The sequence below is a fragment of the Salvelinus namaycush genome, unplaced genomic scaffold, assembly GCF_016432855.1.
Source record: "Salvelinus namaycush isolate Seneca unplaced genomic scaffold, SaNama_1.0 Scaffold2064, whole genome shotgun sequence".
In the NCBI taxonomy this organism is placed as follows: Eukaryota; Metazoa; Chordata; class Actinopteri; order Salmoniformes; family Salmonidae; genus Salvelinus; species Salvelinus namaycush.
This window is the reverse complement of record NW_024058858.1, coordinates 21,643-37,574: the sequence shown is the minus strand read 5'-3', so window position 1 is coordinate 37,574 and position 15,932 is coordinate 21,643. Positions and strand designations below refer to the sequence as shown.

Here is a 15,932-nt window from a genome sequence, read left to right as displayed (position 1 = left end):
CTATTTAAAACAATTTGTTGCCTAGTTTTTATTAGAATTTGATTAGAATTATACAGTGTCTTTTTGGGGCCTTCTCAATAGCCTATTGAATTTAATGTTGCTTATTGACTACTTTTGGCATGTCCACGGACTGCAATTTACAGTAGGCCTGGCCCCTATGCTATAGCCCATATTTAACAATGTATTTCCATATTGAAGCAATGCAATTACAACAATGTGGACTGCAAAAGTTTTCAAAATATTTAGCAAATACTGAATGCTGCAGGCTATTTAACGAACACCCCCAAACCTATAACGCGACAGCAGCGCAAAGATTTACCATTTAATTAGGTTTATTAAAATAGAGCCATTATTGTAAATAAGAATATAACATTTTTAAAAACGCTCCTACATTAATGTGAATGCTACTATTATTATGGATAATCATGAATGAATCGTGAATAATAGGGACAAAGATCATACCCCCAAGACATGCTAACCTCTCACCATTACAATAACAGGGGAGGTTAGCATTTTATATCATACCCCCAAGACATGCTAACCTCTCACTATTACAATAACAGGGGAGGTTAGCATTTTATATCATATCCCCAAGACATGCTAACCTCTCACCATTACAATAACAGGGGAGGTTAGCATTTTATATCATATCCCCAAGACATGCTAACCTCTCACCATTACAATAACAGGGGAGGTTAGCATTTTTGGGGGGGTATGATATTTATGCCTCTGTTACTTTCTCACTAATAATTATTCACGATTTATTCATGATTATCTGTAATAAATGGTAGCATTCACATGAATGTAGAAGTGTTTAGAAAGATATTCTCTTCTTATTTGCAATAAAAGTGACTCCAAAATGACACAATACATTATTTACCATTACTTTCTATTGGGCACAAAATAATCAGAAACACAAACAAAAATAACAGAAAATGCTTGTAGTCACGAGCTTGATGTAGTCACAGCGTGCTAGGAATATGGGACCAAAATACAAAAATGTTGACTACTTTAATACATTATATGTGAATTTGTCCAAATACTTTGAGAATGTTTGCCACAGCAGGAAAATAATCTTGCAGGATTAGTATCTGGATTATAATTCATGGACATTTTTGTAGAGGTTGATACATTTTCCATTCGGGAAAATCAAGTCTGAAAATGTCAAAGTGGAAGTAAGTTACAAACTTCAGAAGCCTTTTTTGCACTTCAAATACACGACACGTTTTTAATTTACTGCAGGAAAGATGTCCTACAACAAGATCCTACGTCTTTATGACACCTTCAAATGATTAGACACATAAAGTGCTATCATTTCTGGTAAAACAGATATGTAGGAAAATACCCTCAAATAAAAGATGACATTGCTTCATATTAAACATTTGATCTCAAATCCAAAATGCTGGAGTAAAGAGCCAGATTAAACATTTTAGCTGTGCAAATAAAATGCATAGGGGCGGGGTTGATAGACAGCTAGATACAGCGCCTTCGGAAAGTATTCCCATTGACTTCTTCCACAGTTTGTTACATTACAGCCTTATACTAAAATTCATAAAATAGTTTTTTCAATCTACACACAGTACCCAACAATGACAAAGCAAAAACAGTTTTTTTTGGCAGCGATTACAGCCTCGAGTCTTCTTGGGTATGACGCTACAAGTTTGGCACACCTGTATTTGGGGAGTTTCTCCCATTCTTCTCTGCAGATCCTCTCAAGCTCTGTCAGGTTGGATGGGGAGCATTGCTGAACAGCTATTTTCAGGTCTCTCCAGAGATGTTTGATCGGGTTCAAGTCCGGGATCTGGCTCGGCCACTCAAGGACATTCAGAGACTTGTCCCGAAGCCCCTCCTGCGTTGACTTGGCTGTGTGTTTAGGGTTGCTGTCCTGTTGGAAGGTGAACCTTCGCCCCAGTCTGAGGTCCCTCATCAACGATCTCTCTGCACTTTGCTGACTAGTCTTCCAGTCCCTGCTGCTGAAAAACATCCCCACAGCATGATGCTGCCACCACCATGCTTCACCGTAGGGATGGTGCCAGGTTTCCTCCAGACGTGACGCTTGGCATTCAGGCCAAAGAGTTCAATCTTTGTTTTATCAGAGCAGAGATTCTTGTTTCTCAGGGTATGAGAGTCTTTGGTGTCTTTTGGCAAACTCCAAGCGGGCTGTCATGTGCCTTTTACTGAGGGGTGGCTTTCGTCTGGCCACTCTACTGTGGGACCTTCTATAGACAGGTGTGTGCCTTTCCAAATCATGTCCAATCAATTGAATTTACCACAGGTGGACTCCAATCAAGTTGTAGAAACATCTCAAGGATGATCAATGGAAACAGGATGCACCTGAGCTCAATTTATAGTCTCATAGCAAAGGGTCTGAATACTTATGTAAATAAGGTATTTCTGTTTTTATATCATTAATACATTTGGAAACATTTCTAAAAACAGTTTTTGCTTTGTCAATATGGGGTAGTGTGTCTAGATTGCTGAGGATTAAAAAAATATATATCTATTTTCGAATTAGGCTGTAACCTAACAAAATGTGGAAAAAGTCAAAAAGTCTGAATAATTTCCGAAGGCACTGTAGATGGATAACAGTGTGTTTCTCCCCAGCGTGTGGTAACGTGTCGGGAGGGGCAGAGGATGAGGGCGAGGCTGAAGCCGGGTGGATTGAGGGCGCCGCCATCTTGCTGTCCGTCGTCTGTGTGGTCCTGGTGACGGCCTTCAATGATTGGTCTAAAGAGAAACAGTTCCGTGGGCTACAGAGCAGGATAGAACAGGAGCAGCGCTTCGCTGTGGTACGGAAAGGAAACGTGATCCAGATACCTGTAGCTGACATGGTGGTGGGGGACATGGCTCAGGTCAAATACGGTAGGTAACCAGGACAATTTTTATTTTATTTACCTGTATTTATACAGGTTTTTGTCATTGAGATAACATCTCTTTCCCAAGAGAGACCTGGTCCAATAGCAGCAGGGGGAACAACGTTTCAGACAAAACAACTTACATACACTAACACATCATTAAACAAAACTATAAACACACACACAGTACAACAAAAACATTTTACGTTAAAAACACGAAAGTCTTGACTGAAAAACAGCTGGCCTAAAGACAATTATACTCTACTATTATATATACATTGATCAAGTGTTTAAACTCCACCAACGAAACTAGATCATCAAATTTGTAAATGTTCAGGAGAGAATTCCAGGACCACGGAGCTGAGTAACTAAAACTATTTCTACCATGACCTGTTCTAATTGTTGGTACTGTTAGAAGCAAATGAGAATGGGACCGTAATTTATATTTATTTACCGACCTGACTAAAAAAGAACAGAGATAAAATGGTATTTTACCCAACATGGCCTTATAAATCAGTGTATACCAGTGTTTAAGCCTACGCAAGGTCAATGACGACCAGCCAACAGCGCTGTAGAGATCACAATGATCTATTAGACGTTTCTGATTTGTAATGAACCTGAGGGCTGCATGATACACTGAATCAAGTGCTGTCAGGGTAGTGGTTGAGGCCTGCATATATATAACATCACTAAAATCTAAAACCGACAGTAATATACATCGTACCAGCTTCTTGAATAAAGAACAGTATCGTCTGCATAAAAATGAACATCCGCTGTTTCAATAAGATCCCCAATGTTGTTGATATACAAAATGAACAACAGTGGGCCCAAAATAGAACCTTGCGGAACACCTGAGCACACCTCTATGGACTCCATCTACCATTACACATTGTGTACGATTTGATAGGTAATTTATAAACCAGTCTAGAGCATGACCATTAATTCCACAACATTTTAACCTTTGCACTAACACAGCATGGTCCACGGTGTCAAAAGCCTTCGACAAATCAATAAAAACAGACAAACAATGTAACACAAATGACAATGATCTGAAGATAGATAATACTGTAGGTAACCAGGACAAACTCAGCAAAAAACGAAATGTCCTCTCACTGTCAACTGCGTTTATTTTTAGCAAACTTAACATGTGTAAATATTTGTATGAACATAACAAGATTCAACAACTGAGACATAAACTGAACAAGTTCCACAGACATATGACTAACAAAAATGTAATAATATGTCCCTGAACAAAGGGGGGAGGGGGGGTCAAAATCAAAAGTAACAGCCAGTATCTGGTGTGGCCACCAGCTGCATTAAGTACTGCAGTGCATCTCCTCCTCATGGACTGTACCAGATTTGCCAGATCTTGCTGTGACATGTTACCCGACTCTTCCACCAAGGCACCTGCAAGTTCCCGGACATTTCTGGGGGGAATGGCCCTAGCCCTCACCCTCCGATCCAACAGGTCCCAGATGTGCTCAATGGGATTGAGATCCGGGCTCTTCGCTGGCCATGGCAGAACACTGACATTCCTATCTTGCAGGAAATCACGCACAGAATGAGCAGTATGGCTGGTGGCATTGTCATGCTGGAGAGTCATGTCAGGATGAGCCTGCAGGAAGTGTACCACATGAGGGAGGAGGTTGTCTTCCCTGTAACGCATAGCGTTGAAATTGCCTGCAATGACAACAAGCTCAGTCCGATGATGCTGTGACACACCACCCCAGACCATGACGGACCCTCCACCTCCAAGTCGATCCCGCTACAGCGTACAGACCTCGGTGTAACGCTCATTCCTTTGACGATAAAAGCGAATCCAACCATCACCCCCGGCGAGACTAAACCGCGACTCATCAGTGAAGAGCACTTTTTGCCAGTTCTGTCTGGTCTAGCGACGGTGGGTTTGTGCCCATAGGCGACGTTGTTGCCGGTGATGTCTGGTGTGGACCTGCCTTACAACAGGCCTACAAGCTAGCGGAACTCCTCTCACATTCCATTGAAAAGGCCGAGTGCAAAATTCAAAAAATATTTTTGAGAAATATTTAACTTTCACACATTAACAAGTCCAATACAGCAAATGAAAGATAAACATCTTGTGAATCCAGTCAACATGTCCGATTTTTTAAATGTTTTACAGCGAAAACACCAAGTATATTTATGTTAGCTCACCACCAAATACAAAAAAGCACAGACATTTCTTTCACAGCACAGGTAGCTTGCACAAAACCGACCAAACTAACCAAGAACCAACCAAACTAACCAAGAAACAACTTCATCAGATGACAGTCTTATAACATGTTATACAATAAATCTATGATTTGTTCGAAAAATGTGCATATTTGAGGTATAAATCATAGTTTTACATTGCAGCTACCATCACAGCTACCATCACAAATAGCACCGAAGCAGCCAGAGTAATTATAGAGACCAACGTGAAATACCTAAATACTCATCATAAAACATTTATGAAAAATACATGGTGTACAGCAAATGAAAGACAAACATCTTGTGAATCCAGCCAATATTTCAGATTTTTTAAGTGTTTTACAGCGAAAACACAATATAGCATTATATTAGCTTACTACAATAGCCAACCACACAACAGCATTGATTCAAGGCAACAGTAGCGATAGCGACAAAACCAGCAAAAGATATTAATTATTTCACTAACCTTCATAAACTTCATCAGATGACAGTCCTATAACATCATATTACACAATACATATATGGTTTGTTCGAAAATGTGCATATTTAGAGCTGAAATCCGTGGTTATACATTGTGAAAACGTAGCAACTATTTTCCAGAATCTCCGGATATATTTCTGACACTCACCTATTCTGACCAAATAACTCATCATAAACTTTACTAAAAAATACATGTTGTACAGGAAATGATAGATACACTAGTTCTTAATGCAATCGCCGTGTTAGAATTCTAAAAATAACTTTAGTACGACATACAGCTTACATTATAGCGAGAGAGTGCCCAAAATTTGGGCGGAAACTAATAGTAAACATTTTCGACAGAAATACGAAATAACATCATAAATGGGTCCTACTTTTGGTGAGCTTCCATCAGAATCTTGTACAAGGGGTCCTTTGTCCAGAATAATCGTTGTTTGGATTTAGAATGTCCTCTTCGTCTGTTGATTTAGCAACCAAAACTTGCCAAGTGGCGCGAAGCTGTCCATCGTCACCAAATGCAGAGAACGGAACACGCCAAAACTCCCGAAAAAATTTCAATAATCTGATAAAACTATATTGAAAAAACATACTTTACGATGATATTATCACATTTATCAAATAAAATCAAAGCCGGAGATATTAGCCGTCTATAAGGAAAGCTTTTCAGAAGCCAAAGCTGATGTCCTTCCCGCGTCTTCCTGAACAAAGGAAATTGGGGTCATGTCATTCCAAGACCTCTCTTTTGACCATAGATATAGCTAGACTCCCCATGTCACCTCTCACTGCCTATTGACATCTAGTGGAAGGCGTATGAAGTGCATGTATAGTCATAAATTTCAAGCAAATTGATAGGGAGGCCCTGGAACAGAGCCTCGATTTCAGATTTTTCACTTTCTGACAGGAAGTTTGCTGCAAAATTAGTTCTGTTTTACTCACAGATATAATTCAAACGGTTTTAGAAACTTGAGAGGGTTTTCTATCCAATAGTAATAATAATATGCATATTGTACGAGCAAGAATAGAGTACGAGGCCGTTTAAATTGGGCACGATTTTTCCCCAAGGTGAAAATAGCGCCCTCTATCCTCAACAGGTTTTAATGTAAGTTAACTTCTGACCCACTGGAATTGTGATACAGTGAAATAATCTGTCTGTAAACAATTGTTGGAAAAATTACTTGTGTCATGCACGAAGTAGATGTCCTAACCGACTTGCCAGAACTATAGTTTGATAACAAGAAATTTGTGAAGTGGTTGAAAAATGAGTTTTAATGACTCCAACCTAAGTATGTAAACCTCCGACTTTAACTGTATACTGTATGTATTGTATCTATACCTATATGTATAACATTATGTACTGTATGTATTGTATCTATACCTATATGTATAACATTATGTACTGTATGTATTGTATCTATACCTATATGTATAACAGTATGTACTGTATGTATTGTATCTATACCTATATGTATAACATCATGTATTGTATCTATACCTATATGTATAACATTATTTACTGTATCTATACCTATATGTATAACATTATGTACTGTATCTATACCTATATGTATAACATTATGTACTGTATCTATACCTATATGTATAACAGTATGTACTGTATGTATTGTATCTATACCTATATGTATAACATCATGTATTGTATCTATACCTATATGTATAACATTATGTACTGTATCTATACCTATATGTATAACATTATGTACTGTATCTATACCTATATGTATAACATTATGTACTGTATCTATACCTATATGTATAACAGTATGTACTGTATGTATTGTATCTATACCTATATGTATAACATTATGTACTGTATCTATACCTATATGTATAACAGTATGTATTGTATGTATTGTATCTATACCTATATGTATAACATGATGTACTGTATCTATACCTATATGTATAACAGTATGTACTGTATGTATTGTATCTATACCTATATGTATAACATCATGTATTGTATCTATACCTATATGTATAACATTATGTACTGTATCTATACCTATATGTATAACATCATGTATTGTATCTATACCTATATGTATAACATCATGTACTGTATGTATTGTATCTATACCTATATGTATAACATGATGTATTGTATCTATACCTATATGTATAACATTATGTATTGTATCTATACCTATATGTATAACATTATGTACTGTATCTATACCTATATGTATAACATTATGTATTGTATCTATACCTATATGTATAACATCATGTACTGTATCTATACCTATATGTATAACATCATGTATTGTATCTATACCTATATGTATAACATTATGTATTGTATCTATACCTATATGTATAACATCATGTACTGTATGTATTGTATCTATACCTATATGTATAACATTATGTACTGTATCTATACCTATATGTATAACATTATGTACTGTATCTATACCTATATGTATAACATCATGTATTGTATCTATACCTATATGTATAACATTATGTATTGTATCTATACCTATATGTATAACATCATGTACTGTATGTATTGTATCTATACCTATATGTATAACATTATGTACTGTATCTATACCTATATGTATAACATTATGTATTGTATCTATACCTATATGTATAACATTATGTACTGTATGTATTGTATCTATACCTATATGTATAACATTGTGTATTGTATCTATACCTATATGTATAACATTGTGTATTGTATCTATACCTATATGTATAACATTATGTACTGTATGTATTGTATCTATACCTATATGTATAACATTATGTATTGTATCTATACCTATATGTATAACAGTATGTACTGTATGTATACCTATATGTATAACATTATGTACTGTATCTATACCTATATGTATAACATTATGTACTGTATCTATACCTATATGTATAACAGTATGTACTGTATGTATTGTATCTATACCTATATGTATAACAGTATGTACTGTATGTATTGTATCTATACCTATATGTATAACATCATGTATTGTATCTATACCTATATGTATAACATGATGTACTGTATGTATTGTATCTATACCTATATGTATAACATTATGTATTGTATCTATACCTATATGTATAACATTTTGTACTATATGTATACCTATATGTATAACAGTATGTACTGTATGTATTGTATCTATACCTATATGTATAACAGTATGTACTGTATGTATTGTATCTATACCTATATGTATAACATCATGTATTGTATCTATACCTATATGTATAACATTATGTACTGTATGTACTGTATCTATACCTATATGTATAACATTATGTACTGTATGTATTGTATCTATACCTATATGTATAACATTATGTACTATCTGTATACCTATATGTATAACATCATGTATTGTATCTATACCTATATGTATAACATTATGTATTGTATCTATACCTATATGTATAACATTATGTACTGTATCTATACCTATATGTATAACATTATGTACTGTATGTATTGTATCTATACCTATATGTATAACATGATGTATTGTATCTATACCTATATGTATAACATTATGTACTGTATCTATACCTATATGTATAACATTATGTACTGTATGTATTGTATCTATACCTATATGTATAACATGATGTATTGTATCTATACCTATATGTATAACATCATGTATTGTATCTATACCTATATGTATAACATTATGTACTGTATGTATACCTATATGTATAACATTATGTACTGTATGTATACCTATATGTATAACATTATGTATTGTATCTATACCTATATGTATAACATTATGTACTGTATCTATACCTATATGTATAACATTATGTACTGTATCTATACCTATATGTATAACATTATGTACTGTATCTATACCTATATGTATAACATTATGTACTGTATCTATACCTATATGTATAACAGTATGTACTGTATGTACTGTATCTATACCTATATGTATAACATTATGTACTGTATGTATTGTATATTTACCTATATGTATAACATGATGTACTGTATGTACTATATGTATACCTATATGTATAACATGATGTACTGTATGTATTGTATCTATACCTATATGTATAACATTATGTACTGTATGTATTGTATATTTACCTATATGTATAACATTATGTACTGTATGTATTGTATCTATACCTATATGTATAACATGATGTACTGTATGTATTGTATCTATACCTATATGTATAACATGATGTACTGTATGTATTGTATGCTCTCTATAGGAGACCTGTTGCCAGCGGATGGTGTCCTGATCCAGGGAAATGACCTGAAGATAGATGAGAGTTCTCTGACTGGGGAATCAGACCACGTTGGGAAGACTGTGGACAAAGACCCAATGCTGCTCTCTGGTGGGTGTGTCTGTGTATTTCAACGGTTTAACGTCACAGGTACAGTGAAATGCCTTTCTTGCTAGCTCCAACTCCAACAATGCAGCAATCAATAGCAATGTAATACTAAACATTTCAAGGAAGAACAGAAACATATGAGAAATAATATTAAGAGATATGAAATACATTGAGGAAGCATACGATATGTATAGGGGTAAGGTGACTATATACAGGGTCAGTTCCATATTAACAATGTACAGGGATACTGGAGTGATGGAGGTAGATATGTATAGGGGAAAGGTGACTATATACAGGGTCAGTACCATATTAACAATGTACAGGGATACTGGAGTGATGGAGGTAGATATGTATAGGGATAAGGTGACTATATACATGGTCAGTACCATATTAACAATGTGCAGGGATACTGGAATGATGGAGGTAGATATGTATAGGGGTGAGGCAACAGGATATATAATAAACAGAGTAGCAGCAGTACCTGAGTGTGTGTGTGTGTGTGTGTGTGTGTGTGTGTGTGTGTGTGTGTGTGTGTGTGTGTGTGTGTGTGTGTGTGTGTGTGTGTGTGTGTGTGTGTGTGTGTGTGTGTGTGTGTGTGTGTGTGTGTGTGTGTGTAGAGTCAGTATACAGTGGCTTGCGAAAGTATTCATTGTCCTGCTGGAAGGTGAACCTCCGTCCAAGCTTAAATCTCTGGAAGACAAACAGGTTTCCCTCAAGAATTTCCCTGTATTTAGCGCCATCCATCATTCCTTCAATTCTGAGCAGTTTCCCAGTCCCTGCCGATGAAAAACATCCCCACAGCATGATGCTGCCACCACCATGCTTCACTGTGGGGATGGTATTCTCGGGATGATGAGAGGTGTTGGATTTGTGCCAGACATAGCGTTTTCATTGATGGCCAAAAAGCTACATTTTAGTCTCATCTGACTAGAGCTTCCATATGTTTGGGGAGTCTCCCACATGCCTTTTGGAAAACACCAAAAATGTTTACTTATTTTTTTCTTTAAGCAATGGCTTTTTCTGGCCGCTCTTCCGTAAAGCCCAGCTCTGTGGAGTCTACGGCTTAAAATGGTCCTATGGACAGATACTCCAATCTCCGCTGTGCAGCTTTGCAGCTCCTTCAGGGTCATCTTTGGTCTCTTTGTTGACTCTCTGATTAATGTCCTCCTTGCCTGGTCCGTTAGTTTTGGTGGGCAGCCCTCTCTTGGCAGGTTTGTTGTGATCCCATATTCTTTCAATTTTTTAATAGTGGATTTAATTGTGCTCCGTGGGACGTTTCTGATTTTAAAAAATATAACCCAACCCTGATCTGTACTTCTCCACAACTTTGTCCCTAACCTGTTTGGAGAGCTCCTTGGTCTTCATGGTGCCACTTACTTGGTGGTGCCCCTTGCTTAGTGGTGTTACAGACTCTGGGGCCTTTCAGAACAGGTGCATATATACTGAGATCATGTGACAGATCATGTGACACTTAGATTGCACACAGGTGGACTTTAATTAACAAATTATGTGACTTCTGAAGGTAATTGGTTCCACCAGATGTTATTTAGGGGCTTCATAGCAACCACTTTTCCGTTTTAATTTGTTTTTAACATTTTTAAACAAGTAATTTTTTTCATTTCACTTCACCAAATTTGACTATTTTGTATATGTCCTTTACATTAAATCAAATAAAAATCAATTTAAATTACAGGTTGTAATGCAACAAAATAGGAAAAACGCCAAGGGGGATGAATACTTTTGCAAGGCACTGTAAATACATGTGCATATTATGTGTGAGTGAGCAAATGATGGAGTGAGTGTTTGTGTGAGTGTGTAGGGCCCTGTGAGTCAGTGCAAAAATAAGAATAAAATACAGGTCAACTCAGATAGTCCGTGTAACCATTTTGTTAGCTTTTTAGCAGTCTTATGACTTGGCGGATATAAGCTGTTCAGGATCTTGTTGGTGTCAGACTAGATGCAATGGTACCGACTATATACAGGGCCATGCGGAAGCAGAAAGAACAGTCATTGGCTTGGGTGGCTGGACTCTTTAACAATTATAGGTCTTTCCTTTCACACTGCCTGGTATAGAAGTCCTGGATGGCAGGGAGATCATTTCTCTTCACACTGCCTGGTATAGAAGTCTTGGATGGCAGGGAGCTCGGCCCGAGTGATGACCTGGGCTGTCCGCACCACCCTCTGTGGCGCCATGCTATCGAGGGCGGTGTTATTGCCATACCAAGCAGTGATGCAGCCAGTCAAGATGCTCTCAATTGTACAGCTGTAGAACTTATTGAGAATTTAAGGGCCCATGCCAAACCTTTTCAACCTCCTGAGTGGGATGAGGCACTGTCGCGCCTCCTTCATGACTGTATCAAGATGTCGCCAATAGACATGCTCGCCTGGTTCCTGGCTCCAAAGCAACGTTGCAGTATCTTTTTTGTGCGTGTGTGTTATTACCAGAAAGTTTTTTTTGCATTATTACTTACAGATGGAAATACCTTTTGGATGTCAGAGCAGCGGTAACTCACCAGCATAACTCACCTTTCCTAAATTGTGTCCTTTGTTCGTATCCCCCGAGGTGATTTCACTTAAACCAAAGGTTGCTCCAAGACATGTGCCAGCGGAAAATAGTTATTCAGAGTGAACTTTAAGTCTGGCTCAGGAGGCGTGCAAACCATCCACCACTTCCGAGTATATTACTCGCTAATGTTCAGTTCCTGGACAATAAAGTAGATGAGCTCAGAGCGAGGATCTCCTTCCAGAGAGACATAAGGGACCGTAACAGATTCTGTTTCATGGAATCCTAGCTCTCTCCAGATATACTGTCCCCATCCATAAAGCCAGCTGGGTTCTCAGTACATCACGTAGACAGGAATAAGAACTCTCCGGGAAAAAGAAAGGAGGAGGTGTATTTCTCATGATTAACTACTCATGGTGTGATTGTGATAACGCACAGAAACTCAAGTCGTTTTGTTCACCCGACCTAGAATACCTCACAATCAAATGCTGACCGCATTACCTCACAAGAGAATTCTCTTTGGTCATCGTCACAGCCGTGTATATTCCCCCTCAAGCCGATACCACAACAGCTCTCAAGGAACTACACTGGACTTTGTGAAAACTGGAAACCGTATATCCTGAGGCTGCATTTATTGTAGCTGGGGACTTCAATAAAGCAAATCTGAGGAAAATGCTGTCGAAGTTTTACCAACCATTGTTACTCCTACTTCCGGGACGGCTACAAGTCCCTCCCCCGCCATCCCTTCAGCAAATCAGATCACACCTCCATTCTGCTCCTCCCTTCCTATAGGCAGAAACTCAAACAGGAAGTACCCGTGATAAGGACTGTTCAATGCTGGTCTGACCAATCCGAACCCATGCTTCATGATTGTTTTGATCACGCGGACTGGGATATGTTCCGGGTTGCCTCTGAGAATAACATTGTCGTATACACTGACACCGTGGCGAGTTAATCAGGAAGTGCATCGATCCCACCGTGACCATTAGAACCGATCCAAACCAAAGTCCAAGATGGCAGCATTTGTGAAAAACTGAAAGTACGAACCACCACTCTTAACCACGGCAAGGTGACTGGGAATATGGTAGAGTATAAACAGTCCAGTTATGCCTTCTGTAAGGGAATCAAACAGGCAAACTGTCAGTACAGAGACCAAGTGGAGTCGCAATGCAACGGCTCAGACACGAGATGTGGCAGGGCACCGACGTCTTGCTATCAGACAAGCTAAACTTTCTTTGCCCACTTCAAGGAAAACACAGTACCACCACCGCGGCAGAGGACTGTGAGCTCTCGTTCTCCCGTGTCCGACATGAGTAAGACATTTAAGTAAGATGTTAACCCAGACGGCCCAGACTGCATCACTTGCCTCACAGCATGCGCAAAAGAGCATGTGCAGGCCAGCTGGCTGGAGTGTTTACGGACATATTCAATCTCTTCCTATCCCAGTCTGCTGTCCTCACTTGCTTCAAGATGTCCACCATTGTTCCTGTACCCAAGAAAGCAAAGGTAACTGATCTAAATGACTATCTCCCCATAGCACTCTGTTCTGTCATCATGAAGTGCTTTGAGAGGCTAGTTAAGGATCATATCCATACCATCTTACCTGACACCCTAGACCCACTTCAGTTTGCATAGCACCCCAATAGATCCACGGCTGACGCAATTGCCATTGCACTGCACACTACCCTATCCCATCTGGACAAGAGGAATACCTATGTAAGAATGCTGTTCATTGACTACAGCTCAGCATTCAACACCATAGTACCCTCCAAGCTCATTATCAAGCTGGAGGCCCTGGGTCTCAACCCCTCCCTGTGCAACTGGGTCCTGGATTTTTTGACGGGCCGCCCCCAGGTGGTGAAGGTAGGAAACAACATCTCCACTACGCTGATCCTCAACTCAATCGTCATTTCCTACAACGACGAGTCTACCTGCAGGGAGGAGATGAGGGGCCCTGGCAGGGTGGTGCCAGTAAAATAACCTGTCCCTCAACTTCAACAAAGTGAAAGAGCTGATCGTGGACTTCAGGAGACAACAGAGGGAGCATGCCCCCATCTATATCGATGGGGCCGCAGTGGAGAAGGTTTTAAAGCTTAAAATTCCCTCGGTGTACACATCATTGACAATCTGAAATGGTCCACCCACACAGACAATGTGGTGAAGAAGGCTCAACAAGGCCTCATCAACCTTAGGAGGCTGAAGAAATGTGTCTTGGCCCTTAAGACCCTCACAAACTTTTACAGATACACCATTGAGAGCATCCTGTCGGGCTGTATCATCGCCTGGTACGGCAAATGCACTGTCCGCAACCGCAGGGCTCTCCAGAGGGTGGGGCGGTCTACGCAATGCATCACCGGGGTCACACTGCCTGCCCTCCATCTAATCATCAAGTGACTGAACATTAGCCAGTAGAATTTAGGGGTTATCAGAGGTCCTCCATCTTATTATCAAATGACTGTACATTAACCAGTAGAATGGCGGGATAAAATGTCCTCCGTCTGATTATCTATTATTATCTATATATTATTATCTTATTATCCCTTATCTTACCTTATTTGCACTCACTGTATATAGACTTTTTGTCTTCTTTTTTCTATTGTGTTATTGACTGTATGTTTTGTTGATTCCATGTGTAACTCTGTGTTGTTGTATGTGTCGAACTGCTTTGCTTTATCTTGGCCAGGTCGCAGTTGTAAATGAGAACTTGTTCTCAACTGGCCTACCTGGTTAAATATAGGTGGAATAAAAGATAGAAGCTGTTTTTCAGTGTCTCGGTCCCAGCTTTGATACTCCTGTACTTCCGGATGGTAGCGGAGTGAATAGGCAGTGGCTGAGGTGGCTGAGGTCCTATTTATGGACATCCTGTGACACCGGGGGCAGTAGATGTCCTGGAGGGCAGGCAGTGTGACACCTGATCATCCCCACATACTTTCTAATGTACAGACTTGATGATAAGATGGAGGACCTCTGATCGTCCCTCCATTCTACTAGCTAATGCACAGTCACCTGATAATAAGATGGAGGACCTCTGATAATCCCTCCATTCTACTGTCAAATGTACATTCACCTCATAATAAGATGGAGGACCTCTGATAATCCCTCCATTCAACTGGTTAATGTACATTGACTGCATAATAAGATGGAGGACCTCTGATCGCCCCTCCATCCTACTGGCTAATGTTCGGTCACTATTTGTATTATTTTATTTCACCTTTATTTAACCAGGTAGGCTAGTTGAGAACAAGTTCTCATTTGCAACTGCGAACTATCTCAAGGCCATCTGACTTTTAAATAGTCACCACTAGCCGGCCTCTGCCCAGTACTGTGCCCTGAACTTTAGTCACTGTCACTAGCTGACTACCTTCATGTTACTCAACCCTGCATCTTAGAGGCTGCTGCCCTATGTACATAGTCATGGAACTCTGGTCACTTTAATAATGGAAAGCTGGTCACTTTAATAATGTTTTTAAACTGTTTTACCCATTTACCCATAAGACGATCAGAGGTCCTCCGTCTTATTATCT

At 38.8% G+C, this 15,932-nt stretch overlaps 1 protein-coding gene across 1 annotated transcript in view; it reads left to right on the top strand.

Moving 5' to 3' along the window:
• Positions 1-2,604: 2,604 nt before the first annotated feature.
• LOC120038053 (plasma membrane calcium-transporting ATPase 3-like) overlaps positions 2,605-15,932 on the top strand; it is a gene marked incomplete at both ends in the record, with an annotated part of 30,056 nt that continues 16,728 nt past the window's right edge. The window contains 2 exons of the mRNA XM_038983994.1: positions 2,605-2,862; positions 9,783-9,908. Of these exons, the coding sequence (XP_038839922.1) occupies positions 2,605-2,862; positions 9,783-9,908 (384 nt within the window). The remainder of the gene's footprint in view (positions 2,863-9,782; positions 9,909-15,932) is intronic.